At 34.4% G+C, this 15,235-nt stretch overlaps 1 protein-coding gene across 1 annotated transcript; it reads left to right on the top strand.

The window, feature by feature from the left end:
- Positions 1-1,892: 1,892 nt before the first annotated feature.
- On the top strand, positions 1,893-14,945 carry LOC137396880 (uncharacterized). The gene is made up of 5 exons (XM_068083184.1): positions 1,893-2,076; positions 5,664-5,898; positions 8,803-8,953; positions 11,929-12,101; positions 14,471-14,945. Exons 2-5 carry the CDS (start codon positions 5,671-5,673, stop codon positions 14,639-14,641), a joined length of 723 nt encoding a protein of 240 aa, XP_067939285.1. The 5' UTR covers positions 1,893-2,076; positions 5,664-5,670; the 3' UTR covers positions 14,642-14,945.
- The last annotated feature ends 290 nt before the right edge of the window (positions 14,946-15,235 follow it).

The following is a 15,235-nucleotide window of genomic DNA, read 5'->3' as shown; positions in this document are numbered from 1 at the left end:
AGTTAAAAAAAATTGGAACTCCATGCTATGTTATAAGTAGTCTATTCTAGTCTAAACCAGCCATAGGAAAAATGAGTTGTTTATTATATGGAAGATTTCATTTATTTCTGAACACAACTTCAACAACTATAATTTTTCCATCCGCTAAACATCATAGGCTCAGAACTTCAAATAAAATAGTATTTCTATTATATTATCATAGTTGAGGCAAAATTTTTTATTTAAAGTGGGATAGTTAATTAGCTCAATATTTCTATGTGAGAGTCCAAATGAAGGCATTATTAGCAGCAAAAAACTTCTTGAATTATGCACTGTTTATTTATGTTTTCCGTTGGTCAGCATTTCTTGGTCAGCATTTCTTGGACAGCATCTCTTGGTCAGCATCTCTTGGTCAGCATCTCTTGGTCAGCATCTCTTGGACAGCATCTCTTGGTCAGCATCTCTTGGTCAGCATCTCTTGGACAGCATCTCTTGGTCAACATCTCTTGGTCAGCATCTCTTGGTCAACATCTCTTGGTCAACATCTTTTGGTCAGCATCTCTTGGTCAGCATCTCTTGGTCAGCATCTTTTGGTCAGCATCTCTCGGTCAGCATCTCTTGGTCAGCATCTCTTGGTCAGAATCTCTTGGTCAGCATCTCTTGAAAAGATTAGAGCTAATTTATGCCATGATAAAGTTTAGGAGTGTATTATATAACTAATTGTACATGTAGAACAGCAAAAGCCATTTTCTATTTAGATTTTGTCAGCCATGTTCAAATTATTGTCTGTTTTTGCTACTGTTAAAGTGTAAGGCTATTGTATTATCTATTAGATGTCAACTTTGTTGTATATTAAAAGTTAAATGTAGCCTTTATTAAAAAGTGTTATAGCATTCAGAGCCTCATTTATAACACGGATGTCTTGTAGTACCAGATTCTTTCAGCTGAAACTCACATAAAATTGATAAGCACTTTCATTACTGGCGCCATGCGCTTTCAAAGTATTTTTGACATTAAGCGAAGTTTTAATCATAATTGCATCAACACCCATATTCCACTCTTAATCCACTCATAATCCTAAAATAAATATTTACAAGTTTATCTTGGATCTCTAAAGAAATTTCAAAACATCGTTTTGAAGTATGTCTAATAATTCGATTTGATTGTTAAAATTCTGGTAAAGCTCAAAAGAAGTAAGTTTACAAACGACAGCTTTTGGTCACAGCGTACTGTGTACACAAATAACAAACCAGCTACTTAAAAATAGATTAAATCAAGTTTTTATAAAATACATCGTACAACTACAAAAATATTTGCTCACAACTAAAGGCATGATACACCATCAAAGTGAAATAATGATTTGTAACTTTGCTGCAAGTACTATGCTGTTGCATTGGTGTTCAGCTTAATGTGAAGGTCATACATGCATTTCTATTGCTCATCCTTGCACCTTATGCATCCATATCATTTTATGTCTCTTATTTAGCGTTAATCTCTATCTTAATTATTTCAAAGGTTTCTCAATGGCCAACTGATCTGACGCACCAGAAGTGGCTGTCTCTCAGCTAAATGTATCTTTAGATGTTAGTTTCAGCAACTTTCTGCCATCTTCATGCATACCTATTCGTTAGATGATATGCTTTCCTTCTGTAGGATAAATTGTTTTCTTCTGTAAAGTAAACTCTTTCTGTAGGTATTTGCACCAGAATTGAGGTCATCTAGTCCTCCCAAATCCTGATTTATGCTTGTTTGGTGCCAAAAGACCGGACAGGACCGGATCAACCCAACAGGGCTTGTTTAGCTGAATGCATCGGGCCAACTTGATCTCGTAACCGGTGCTGTTACTAGTCAATAATTATGCACCTGAGAGAATATCTAAGCCATTGATTAATTATATTGGATCTCGAGCCAAAGTTGCCTTTAGATTTTCCTGGTTGAGAAACCAAGGCTAATAGAACTCGTACAAGGAAAGCTAGAGGAGGAAATATATAAAGGAAAATGAGAGTACAGAACCTCCATTTGAACTCACAAACTCGACCTAGAAACGCAGGAGTAACTGTAACAGCATCTACATTCCTACATTGATCTCTTCTTGAGGTATAGTATGAACTGTTTTATAGGCCGGTAGAAATCATGGTAAGCCCTTTGCAGCCATGTAGTAGTATATTTAGTGACTTCATCATTTGATATTTCAACTTAAACATTTAAAAAGTTGCATATTCTTACTTGCGGAGTATCCTAACAGAAGTGGGAATTATGCCCCACTCCCCTCCCGTGAGTGGGGCATAATTCCCGTGAGTGGGGCATAGTGAAACCGAGTCACTCTTACGTGACTCGGTTTCAAAAAATCTTTTTATTAATTTCGAATAATAATTTTAACTTTTTTATTAATTTTTTGGCAGACCCCTTACAGTGATGCCATAGATTACTGGTCTGTCAGAATTGAGTTAGCGGAGGTCAAATGAAGGTCAGATGAATTACAGATGATGTAACCCGTTGTTTTTATTAGAAAGAACCCTGTTATTTTTACCATAATGTCACTCTGTGCATTTGCAATCATCCCCTTGTACTATAGTATACTAGTGCTTGGATATGGGAGAGCAACTCCTCGAAGATAGAGTTTTATGTCTGCTTAGCTTACCGCAAGCAGAGGCTGTGCGTGTTTTTAAAAGCCAGTGTTGTACAAACAACCGCTAGATATTATTATACGTGTATATAATATATAACAATATATATTATTATATATATTAACTATTATATTATAATTACCATAAAACTTCTAATTAAACACCTCCTTTATTATTTGAAGGCCACCTTTATTTGACAGCCACTATAGCAAAAGGGTAAAAAAATAGAGCTCTACCCTTCAATGAACGCCACCTTCATTTGATCGTCACTTTGACATTTGTTGATCTTTACGAACCCATCATAGCAAATGGTCGGTAGGAAGGTGTCCATAAAATCGTACTAATAATGACTCGGTTACATCACTCGGTTACCATGAAATCTTTCGTTGTTTCTGTTCGTATCAAAGTCCGTATTTCAACTCTAAAGCTTTTCGGTCTTTTCGTTATAACTTTAAAAGCATTACCATAGAAATAATTAATAACTGTATCATGCTAATAGTAGTTCCTTGTTTAACGCAGTCATTCTACTTCGAAGTCTGTGATAAACATTACATTTACCATGGTATATGATATATGGTTTATATGGTTTATATGGTATATAGTTTTAAGCTAAAAGTTGTGCTTAGTGCCTCTGTGGATAAAAGTTTATTATTATTTGTGCGAAATGCTACGCATAAAGGTTTTGCTTAATATATTTTATAGGTATATAAACAAACCTCAGTGTCTGTCTTTTTAATAAACCCTGTGTCGACTTACAGTTATTAAAATCTAGCAATAAAAAATCCGTACAGTACTGGATTTGATCTTGGAACCTCCCCCTTACACGGCAACATGCTAACCCCTTATATATGATTAGGTAGATAGTCATTAACTGGCTTAAAATACGCATAGCGACTCTGTGTTACCGCAATGTCACTCAAGCTTGCTCTCATGGCTCTTATTAGTAAGTATAGCAATATGTATACTAGCTTACTCAAATCAGCCAATGACAACTACATTACCTGCCACTGTTTATAAGCTGTCTTTAATACCTGTGCAATGCCGGGCATGCGGCTTGCATATAGTTATATAAATATATACTTATTTTATATGTATTTGCTGCCTTACTTCGGTTTGTTTTAGCACTCTGTGAGAGGTGCGACACTATTAACCTTAGTGCAAAGCTCATCACATTTGCGATTTGAGCACTCTGGTGTCAGCACATTGACTTTCATAAAGCCTGTCCGACCTTTTGTCTGATCACAAGTGTGTAACTTCAATCACAGCTTTCTGATTGAAGTTGTCTTCTCTACTCAAGTACCTGTTGTGACTCCTACTATGCCTGGCATAAACACTCACTATATCTACAGCATGTTCATCTCATCTAGTGAAAATCATTGATGATAACTTTATGCTCAAGACAACCAAAATGTCTCTTACGCTGTTTTTGTCGACAGCATTATATGTCGGCTACATGAGAGTCGTCAGAATTCATTTGCTATTCACCTCATTTCTGTCTCATTGAATAAAAATTTCTGGAATGATTAGTTTCTTAAATTAAAGCTATAAATGCTGATATTAAGTTATCTATATCTATATATCTATATATCTATATCTATATATCTATATATTACATATTTCTCAAAGTATGTCCGTGTGTATGTCGTATGTATGTCTGCATTCTGGCTATAGCTATTATTAGAACAACGGCAGCTGGACAACAATGCTGATGCAATGTCATGGAGTACCGTCATTAGAAGCTTAGCAGCTTACTGCAATTTTTCATTGGCAATGTGACAGGCTAACAGCTTGAAAGTTACAGTTGTTTGACAAAGTTTTAAAACCTTTACAGTTGTTTTCATTTTTCTCTTAATTTATTTAAACTACACAAAACACTTCTCCCGTGGTATGTAGTTTGAAAGTTAGAATAGTAAATGTTGTTATATGTTAAATACAAATCAAATTTCTGTCCAGACTTTTTTATTACCCGGGCAACGCCGGGTAGCACAGCTAGTAATGTATATGCTACGATACAACTAGAATGGTATGAGTTTGTATATGCCTCTGCCAGTCATGCTGTACTTTTGGAGTGAAGATCTTTTGCTAACAGCGTGTGCATAGCTGTAGGCCTACTGTAAAACTAACATGAGATTTTAACCACAAACTTTGCCCACACATCACCGGAATACGCTATTTCTTATTAAAAATTATTTGGTAGATGGAAGAAATGGTAGTCCTAAGTCTTTATTTTTTAGCTTTGTTCAGTCGAATAACTGAAAAAGTTGACAATCAATTTATGTACAATCATTTTCAATGTAAGGTTCGAATGCTGTTATTTATTGGTCAACTGCTGTAAACAATAAACAACCCAATTGCTTTTGTACATCATAAAATGACTGATAAAAACTGTAGTTGTTTATCAAGTTAGTGTTAAATATGTTAGTGTTAGTGTTAAATATGTTAGTGTTAGTGTTAAATATGTGTTTAAATTTGAGTCAGTTACAAAAAACTGGTATTTCATTTGACCTGAAATTTTGTGTTTCAATAAAAAAGATACTTCTTAACAGCAAAATGTTAACAGCAGAAAGCTAACAGCAAGGTGTTAACAGCAGGTAGTTAACAGTAGGGAATTAACAACAGTGAGTTAACAGCGGAGAATTAACAGTGGGGAGTTAACAGCAGAAAGTTAACAGCAAGGAGTTAACAACAGGTAGTTAACAACCAGAATTTAACAGCAGGTAGTTAACAGCAGGTAGTTAACAGCAGTGAGGTAACAGCAGGGAGTTAACAGCAGAGAGTTAACAACAGAGAGTTAAAAACAGGGAGTTAACAGCAGAGAGTTAACAGCAGGGAGTTAACAGCATGGAATTAACAGCAAAGAGTTAACAGCAGCGAGTTAACAGCAAGGAGTTAACAGTAGGTAATTAATAACAGAATCAGTGATGAAGGAACATAAGCTACCAGGACAAACAACTCCAACTAAAGAGCATTTTTTAAATCTTTAAAAAAACTCAGCAGCCATGATAGTTTGCCATAAAACACAGAAAATGGAAAAATACAAATCTAGTATATTTGCAGTCAGAAGATGGAAACTCCAATAGCTTTGCTGTTGACCCTTTCTATGGCGAGTCGTCCACATAACCGCAATCCAAATTCCCCGCCACACCTTAAAGGCCACATATTTCTTTTCGGCAATGGAACGGTTCCTGTGGCAAGAGGAGATAACCCTTTTGCCAACAACGCTTTGGACGGTCGTCAATTTCTTACACATCATATGGGATTTTCTAAGGGAGAGATTGAAAGACAAAGACAGGTAAAAGTAACTTGTGTGAAAAAATATATAGCCACAGGCAAATGAGCATTGGGTTGATTTTCGAATAAGTCTTTCTCTGATTATTTTAATTGCGACCTAAATTTGTTGATTTTTATCTTAGAACGTCTCAGTAATCAGATCACCTGAACCAAAAAAAATCCCAAATGATAGAAAAGTATCTATACTTTCTGATAAATATTTTAAAATTTGACTTGGCTCTAAATAAACATTTCATTTTTCATCTCAATCTATATACATGTATATATATTTCTCAAAGTATGTCTGTCTGTCATTCCTGCTATAGCTACGTATAGCAGACGCTGATGATGATTATTATCCGACCAAGTGTTACGATGCCTCTGCTAAAGCACATCAATTATATCAGTACTGTTTCAGCTTATTCAGGTTCTTCAATATCTTGGCTTTCAAAGAAGCCATTTTCGACATAGTGAGACACACATTGGTTGGTGTTTATGGGATTTTCCCAGAGCTCTACCACAAAAATCTTCAATGGTATAGGCTCACAAATTAGGACATCACAATTTTAATATTCGGTGTTGTGTGCTCTTACCACTTATTTATCAACTACTACGCTAATGGCAGACAAAGGTAGGACAACTCCAGAGAACCAATGAAGATGACAAAGGAATCACTGTCATTAGCTCTCCATGTACAGATTATTTTTATGATAAATAGCTCAAATTCCAAGCACCATACTATATTTTCCAGATGATATTATGCACTAGCCCTTTCTTTTTATTGTAATGCTGAGGGGCACGACTGAGGCTAATTAATTTCAAGCATTGTGTGATCTCGCGAAAGTGCAATTTACATATAGTCCTAGTGCCACGCCACTGCAGGTCAAAATTTAATTGATGTGATTTCATTACCTTTACCACCATGGTTAGTTAACAACCAAATATGTTGTTAGTACTCATTTCTGTTTTTGTTTCATTTTGTTGTAGAAGTCAATTGAATTAAATCAATCGTTGGGGTTGACACACTGCACTCTGGGATTTTTCAAAATAGAGAAGCCTATAAGCTAGATCTTACACAAAGGGATTAATTTAACTGTCCAATACACCTGTTTTCTATTTTCCATATAATTTATTCGGATATGTTATAATATAATATAAATATTTAAATTTTTATATTTTTTTTATATTTAATTACCAATTAGTTATTAATCAAGTTATCAATCATTTCTGAAAGGGACAAACAATATCATCATATAAAACAATGTGATAATAATTACTATAAATGTTTAAAATTAACGAAAGGATGAAAAAAGCAAACTCTAACAATCACCTGAAATCTATTAACCCAGAACATGTGTTTGTATTGGTCCGGCATTAGCACGATCCCCGGGCAATGTTGATTATTTAGAATCCTAGTTTATTATTAGCACTCTCCGGGTTTAAGAGCGCCGATTGTCACAGAAAAGCGCAGCCTCAATGGCAGCGAAAGAGATCGACGACCTAAGGCTAAATGCTAATTCTGACATCACATTGTGGGAACGACAACCAAGTGTTTTTTTATTGCAGGGCATAATTTTGACACCCTGTTTTTCATAGTTCTAATATTTTTTGTGTATTGAATATAGGCTCATTCGAAAGCCAAGACTTTGAAGTACTGAAATATATACATGTAATAAAAGTACAAATATAATTGACATGCTTTAAGAAATACTTTTCGTAAGGTTCAATTACTTTATCTGGGTCAAGGCTTATTCTTCTCACGTGAACAATTATATTGAAATATTTTAGGACCTAAGTAAATGCAACACAATACTTCTTCGTTTTTGTTTTGTTAGGGCAAATTTGTTTGGTCGAAATCAACAATAAACATGAAATTCAAACTTGAAATTTGGCCATTAGTGTACCGATTATATAAGTTATTAAAAGATACACGTCACTGAACTCGCCAAGTTATCCATTATCCGGTATCCGTTATAATAAACATGATTTGTTTACGCGAATGATAAAATTTTTGGTAAAAGTTTGAAGTTTACTGAAATACATACCAAAACTTCTTTTAAGTATGTGATTAGTAAGCTAAATTCATTTAAGTTAGATTCAGCGTTTATGTTACACATCTGTCTCAAAGGTAAGAACTCTCCACGTAGTACATTGTAATGTTATATTTTGCAGACCATGACCACAAAATGCACTAAAGTCATTATAGGTATCTATCATTACTAAGGTTAACGTAGTATTTTGGTACTATTTTTAATGATGATGATTTTTATCAGTAGGTGATTGCATTAGATAATTACTATGGGTTTCTATACCACTCTATATACGTCTATAGCCTACGATATGTTCACATGTCACTTTCCGCATGCCAACACTGAAACTAACTGAAATTGTATAATTGTATACCAAATAATTTTTTATTGTAATCACAGCGAGTAGACTATATTTAGCCTCTTTAATCAGTTTGCATTTACATTTTTATTTTCCTTCTAATTTCACTGAAACACTTTTTCAGATTATGAAGTTTAAAACTTACAGTTGTTTGAAAACCTTTACAGCTGTTTTATTTATTTGTAGTTTAGCTGTCCTGCGCAAAAAATTTTCCTCATGATATGAAATTTGAAAGTTACAGTTGTTTGACAAAGTTTGGAAACGTTTACAGTTGCTTTTATTTGCTCTCTTAATTTATTTCAAATACACAAAACATTTCTCTCATGTAGTTTGAAAGTTAGAATGGCAAATGTTGTTATATGTTAAATACAAATCAATTTTCTGTCCAAAAATCTTTTATTACCCAGGCAACGCTGGGTAGCACAGCTAGTTTAACTAGATTTCTAGCTCTACAGTTTTATTAGGCATTATACTTAGCCTATATACCATAATATACAATAAGCAACTTGATAGCCCAAGTTCTCATCTGTTATTTCAGCTGGCGGTGGATTACTGGCTAACAAAATTTAAAGTTGATGGCGAGGCTTTAGAGGCTACAGCCAATGCTTCTATTATAGAATATCAGATAAACCCTGCAGTAAATGAACGAGCTTATCTTGTAACTGAAGACTGCGAGATTCCAGCTGAAGGTAGGAGTTGCGTGCTCTATAATGTTATAACTCCTACTTGAATAGAAAATAATATTATGCAGGCTTGATATAAAACTGATAGAAGCAAATAATGGTTGATATGTTTTGCCAAGATCTACTGGTTTGTTTAAATTATATTGTATATACTAATATATACATATATATATATATACTTATGCTACAGACAATACTGTTTCGGCTATTGAAGCCTCATCAGTGCAGCTCAGAGCTTTAGTAAGGGACACAAATCCCATTACCAATGAGAGTTGACTTCCTGCCATGAAACAACTAGGTTGCCTCACAGACTTTAAGAAAGTCAATGTGCTGGCACCAGAGTGCTCAAATCACAAAAGTGATGAGCTTTGCACAAAGGCTGATAGTGTCGCACCTCTCATAGAGTGCTCAACCAAACCGAGGTGAGGTTTGGTTTGGTTACATAAAAAAATTGTTGTCTCACCTCGGTTAACTCGTATGGGTGGTAGTTTCTGCTCTGACTCGGGTCTCCTACCAGAGACCTGGGAGTTTGAGCACTCGCCTTAAGATCTTAGCTGTTCCCAGTAGCGCACTTTTCTGCGACTCACCTGAGTTGATTGCTGTTGGTATTTGGGCAAGCCACATTTTATGCGCCGGTGTTATTGCGCCCGGTGCCCCAATAACTACTGGGATTACGGTTGTTCTTACATCTCAGCATTTTTCAATCTCTTCGCCAAGAGGGAGGTATTTCTCTACCTTTTCTTTTTCTTTGCTGGCTATATTGTAGTCATTGGGTACTGCTATATCTATTATAGTAGCTCTTTTGTTCTCCTTGTCTACCACGACTATATCTGGTTGGTTTGCCAAAACATGCTTGTCAGTCCGGATGTAGAAGTCCCAGAGGATCTTAGCGCAATCATTTTCATTGACCTTACCAGGAGTTTCCCACCAGTGTTGCGGTTTATTAAGGCCATACTCGTCACATAGACTTCTATACACAACACCTGCGACATGATTTTGCCGCTCAGTGTATGCATTTCTTGCTAGCTGCTTGCATCCACTGATGATGTGTTGGATGGTCTCATATATATACATATATATAGACATATATACATATATATATATATATATATATATATATATATATATATATATATATATATATATATATATATATATATGTATATATGTATATATATATATATACATGTATATATATATATATATATATATATAAACATATATACATATATATATATAGACATATATACATATATATATATATATAATAGATAAGTTGTCAGGCCTACTGCTAACAGCACTCTACGCTCTAAAAAGTGCGGAGTGTTATAACTAACTAGAGTGTGGAATAGGTTAATTTTACTTATCTTTATTCCAGATTGATGTTTTATTCTGGGGTCACGACAGGTCTGTTTCGTGCTGGTGCACTCTTCAGGTGACTTGTGTTGAATCTACACAAGTCACCTGAAGAGTGCACCAGCACGAAACAGACCTGTCGTGACCCCAGAATAAAACATCAATCTGGAATAAAGATAAGTAAAATTAACCTATTCCACACTCTAGTTAGTTATATATATATATATATATATATATATATATATATATATATATATATATATATATATATATATATATATATATATATATATATATATATATATGTATATATGTCTATATGTCTATATGTATATATATAGCCTATACACTTATCTATTATATATATATATAAGAGATAGGTGGTCAGGCCTACTGCTAACAGCACTCTACGCTCCAAAAAGTGCGAAGTGTTATAACTAACTAGAGTGTTGGAATAGGTTAATGTTACTTATCTTTCTTCCAAATTGATGTTTTACTCTGGGGTCACAACAGGTCTGTTTCGTGCTAGTACTTTTCAGGTGACTTTGGTTTAACGCAAGTCACCTGAAGAGTTGTGACTGAAGGATTTGTGTCCCTAGAAAATCTCTTTGGCAGAGGCGACGTCCTCCCAAATGACTCTGCTGTTGTAAAGAATTAATGACGCAAAACTTCTCTTTTTTAGGACTTTCCGAAGGTGGCTCATAACAACGTCGTTAAATGTATAAACATGCTGTTTTCGGAGCTGTTCCAAACGTTTAATTCAAATGTACATGTTCCGGTTTGGTCAAGAACCGAATTTATGGTCGAGATCCGAGAAACTTGTACTATCTAGTACAACTACTATACACTGCGAATAACCACTATTGAACATTATCTAGTACAGCTAGTGTGGCCTATTGGTCTAGAAGGCCTGACCTATAAGTAATATGTTGGTGTTCAATTCCCAAGAAAGGTCACTGGTGGTGACAGGGATGACATTCCACCTTAAATTGCTTTCTGCAACTGGACATGTCTCCAGTTGTTTAGGTTCCCTTGTCACTCGACTCATAAGTGTCCAGCCAAGATCACAGAGCTATTGTCTGTACAACACTGTCTCTTAAAAACATGCAAAACCTCTGCTTGCAGTAACCTTTGCATCAAACTAGATTTTCAACTGATTGCTCACACCTGTAATTCCCAGAAAATGTGATGCATTATGCTCCTGCTTCAGTGACATGACCGTAACTCACCAACTCTACCCAGACTTTCCTACCTCTTTCTACTATAACAATTAAGGTTTCATGTAAGAATATATTTAAAGCATTGCAGTAAATTTCTATATTTTAATAGACAAGCACATTCAGTTATTTTTTTGACAATTTTCACATGGAGTACATGTTCGGGGCTCTTCGCTGCTTATCAAATGCCAACCAATAGAAGCTTTCAGCTTTCTATTGCGTACGCAATTAGTCAAAATTGTATTTAACGACTGCAAGGTGTCTTACTGTGTGGCCAACCTTCAATAGACCTCTTGATTTTGAAGCTTATCAATGACAAAAAACATTCTATGTAGTGTTATTTGTGTCACAGCTGGTTGCAATATTTTTTATCATTTCCAGTTGCTGTTCCTAATGCTGTCTGTTTAGGTCTATTGGTGCTAGATGGGGGCTTCCAGCTACTCATTACCAATCCAGACGGAGTGCCTGGATTTGATCCTCACACTGGTCATAATGTGATATTTCCTTACTATACAAATCTTGTTTTTGCATGGCTCCGTATAGAAGGCTGTTTGGAAGATGACATCGTTTTACCATATAAGGTAAATTTGCTGACTCCAAGTATACTCATAACAAAAACTATAAATTTATTTATTTCATGTATTCTAGACTTCAGTAAGTGTGCAGTAGGCTTAAGGCTGGTTCACACTATCACAGGATTTTGGCGTTGATGTCAAAATTCTTCAATGATTGTCGGTGATTGTCGATGATAACAATGTTCACACTGTCAAAAACTCATCCGCATTTGCATTAGGAAATACTATGCTCTCATTTATCTTTTTTAATTTTCGCGAAGAAACCTTTTTGTATTCGCGTGTGAGAATCAAAAACTAGTCCTGCAGCGACTATCATAAACGGATATGAATAAATCATGCTATCCACAACCGCAAATTACCATCACCAAGATGGTTCACATTTGAAAGGCGGTCGTCGATGCTTGGCGAAGCATCGAGAAATTTTGACAGCTGCAAACTTTCTCAACGTGTCTGCGATGCTTCGTCGATGCCATCAATTCACAGTTCACATAATTGACGATGAACGCCGAAAGGGCAACGCTGACCAACAGCAACATAGTGTGAACCGGCCTTCACAGTAGACTTACAGTAGATATGATTGTTGAATTCGATGTTATGAAGAAAAGTATGTTTTGTTTTACGGCGGTCTAAAAAATTATTAATTTTCAGCACAGTTGATTTTTTATTAAGATGCCATAATTAAAATTATTAAGTATTTATAATCATTTTAGCAAACATGTTAATAGCCTTAGAACCAGAGTAAAGTGAATTGAAGGATGAACCAGTAATAAAAAAGCTGACAGCCCAAACATTGAAACCTTGACCTTGATGAGTGTAATGCTGACCAAGCACAAATCTTGAATATCTAACAGACTACAATTACTATATTTACATGACTTTAGTTGGATTAGGGTGTTTTTTGAAAACAGATATCTACTGTTAAAATAGTGTTTATCGTGAGAAATTCATAAAGGAGAGCTCAAGTGCCGTAAAACCCTGTGGCAGGTTAACAACAGGTACATTTACAACAGACATCATTTTTTATGCACACATCAACTTTTCTTTAGGCTGTCCTTCATTTTTGGGTTATTCTGAAGCTGCTTTGTCATTGTGAAGGCTTTTATCTCAGGCTGACAATCCTAGCTTGAATATCAATAGTGCTCATTGTGACACTTCCATACAGGTGCTTAGACGAGCCTAGAGATGGCGTACTGGACATGTTTCAAATAAACCTTTTTAGAATCTACTTTAAATAGATTATAATTGTATCCTAACTTGTTGGTAATTCTTTCAAGATTCCAACAGTCAAAAATTCTGCTCATGACTGGAAGAGTTAATTTGTTTTGCCTCTTGCTATTTATGGCATAACGCGATTACAACCTATCAAAGGGGGCATTCATACTTGTCTGTAGATAGTTATCTGACAGGTTTTTTGAATTATCTGTTAAATTCTTGACATATCTGTCTTACATCTTTGTGCCATGTAACAAACTGCTCAACATTTTAGATGACATATCTTTTTATCTTCAATTCTGGGGCCTTATCTAGCTATATAGCCCCAGCTATGTAGCAACATCTATGTAGCACCAGCTATGTAACACCATAACTACCCATCCCACCTATAGAAACTTTGATTTGCCCAGTTTTATATTCATGACAATTATGATTAATTTGAACTGAAATCCTTTTTGTGACACATATTTTGGTGAATAAATATCATTTGTTTTGTCAACAAGTAATGCGACATAATATAGCATAATATATATAATATATTATAGTGTGAAGTAATATAATGCTGTATAATTTAACACAATTTAACATAATATAATTTAATATAATTCAATTCTTATTTTTAAATGAACTTGCTAATTTTTAGCTATTGGGATACTCTTGGCTTCAATTCTTCAAAACACCGTTACATTTCACATTTAATGTTAAACTTTGTGTTTCTCTGTTGTAAATTTTAACAGAGCCTGAAAATATGATTTCAAATGTGTATTATGTAAGCAAACAGAATCCAGTGATATGAAATTATTAGAATGAAAAATATAGAAAATTGGGAACTTTAAAATAGGAAAACAACATTTTACTATTTTAAACTTTTATGGTAAGTCTATTATATTTTTCATTTGAATAATTTCATATCATCTGATTCTATCCGCTTACATAGTCCACAAGGACAAGCATATCATCTGATTCTATCCGCTTACATAGTCCACAAGGACAAGCATATTTTCACAAGCCTTTGCTCTTATCAACATCACAGAGAGTCTATGGATGGACTTTCAGAGTGCCTCAATGCTGCCTCAATGCTGCCGTAAGGTTGAGACACTACTGGAGCTATTTAGCAGATATCTACTATCAATGTTTATGTGAGTCCTTTCTTTGTTTTACAGAGTTCATCACTCGCTGAATTTACGCTGAGATCTATAATATTTGAGTTGGATATCGGAGCTCATGAATACAACCCGTACGGAGAGGGCAAACTGCTTGGAACTAGTGCACCAATTGTCAACGGATCAACTATAACAAATAGACTCCTGAATTACATCACATTTGAGCTATAAAATAGTTTTCATACAATACACTCATATTTATATTTGTCGTATGATACATTATAGTAAATGCTCAATAATATATTATAACAAGTATTATGGGAAATATCATAGTTGACATTCTGTAATATATCATGGTAGATTTCTACGTTATATTTTAATACCAGCTATACGATTTTCATATGGCATTATACATGCTTAGATATATAACATTATATATATAATATTATGCATAACATTATATATAGCATTATATAAATATAATATTACATATATAATATTATGTATATGATATTATAAAACGTTATATATATAATATGATACATAATATTGTCTATTCCTAATATTATAATATCATATATAATATTATATTCATCTAATAGTATAATAGTGTGTATAATATTATATACATAATATTATATTTATATAATAAAATAATCCCTTGAAAAAAACAATCTTTATTTGTAAATTAATCAGAAAAACTGTCTTATAAAACAAAGATCATTGGAATGCACCAGTTTCAATATCTCACGTGGGCGGCCCGGTTGTTGGACATTCACTCAGCGACAATCTAACTGACAGATGGCTTGCAGACTGACCCAGAAA

This window comes from Watersipora subatra, chromosome 5, assembly GCF_963576615.1.
Source record: "Watersipora subatra chromosome 5, tzWatSuba1.1, whole genome shotgun sequence".
NCBI lineage: Eukaryota > Metazoa > Bryozoa > Gymnolaemata > Cheilostomatida > Watersiporidae > Watersipora > Watersipora subatra.
This window is presented reverse-complemented; position numbering and strand designations above follow the sequence as displayed.

What these genes read in the sequence shown, in the direction of transcription:
- LOC137396880 (XM_068083184.1), top strand. Translation starts at nt 5,671, where the DNA reads ATGGAAACTCCAATAGCTTTGCTGTTGACCCTTTCTATGGCGAGTCGT. An exon ending in CTGCGAGATTCCAGCTGAAG is followed by an intron (nt 8,954 to 11,928) that starts GTAGGAGTTGCG and finishes CTGTCTGTTTAG; the next exon opens with GTCTATTGGTGCTAGATGGG. An exon ending in ACATCGTTTTACCATATAAG is followed by an intron (nt 12,102 to 14,470) that starts GTAAATTTGCTG and finishes TTTGTTTTACAG; the next exon opens with AGTTCATCACTCGCTGAATT.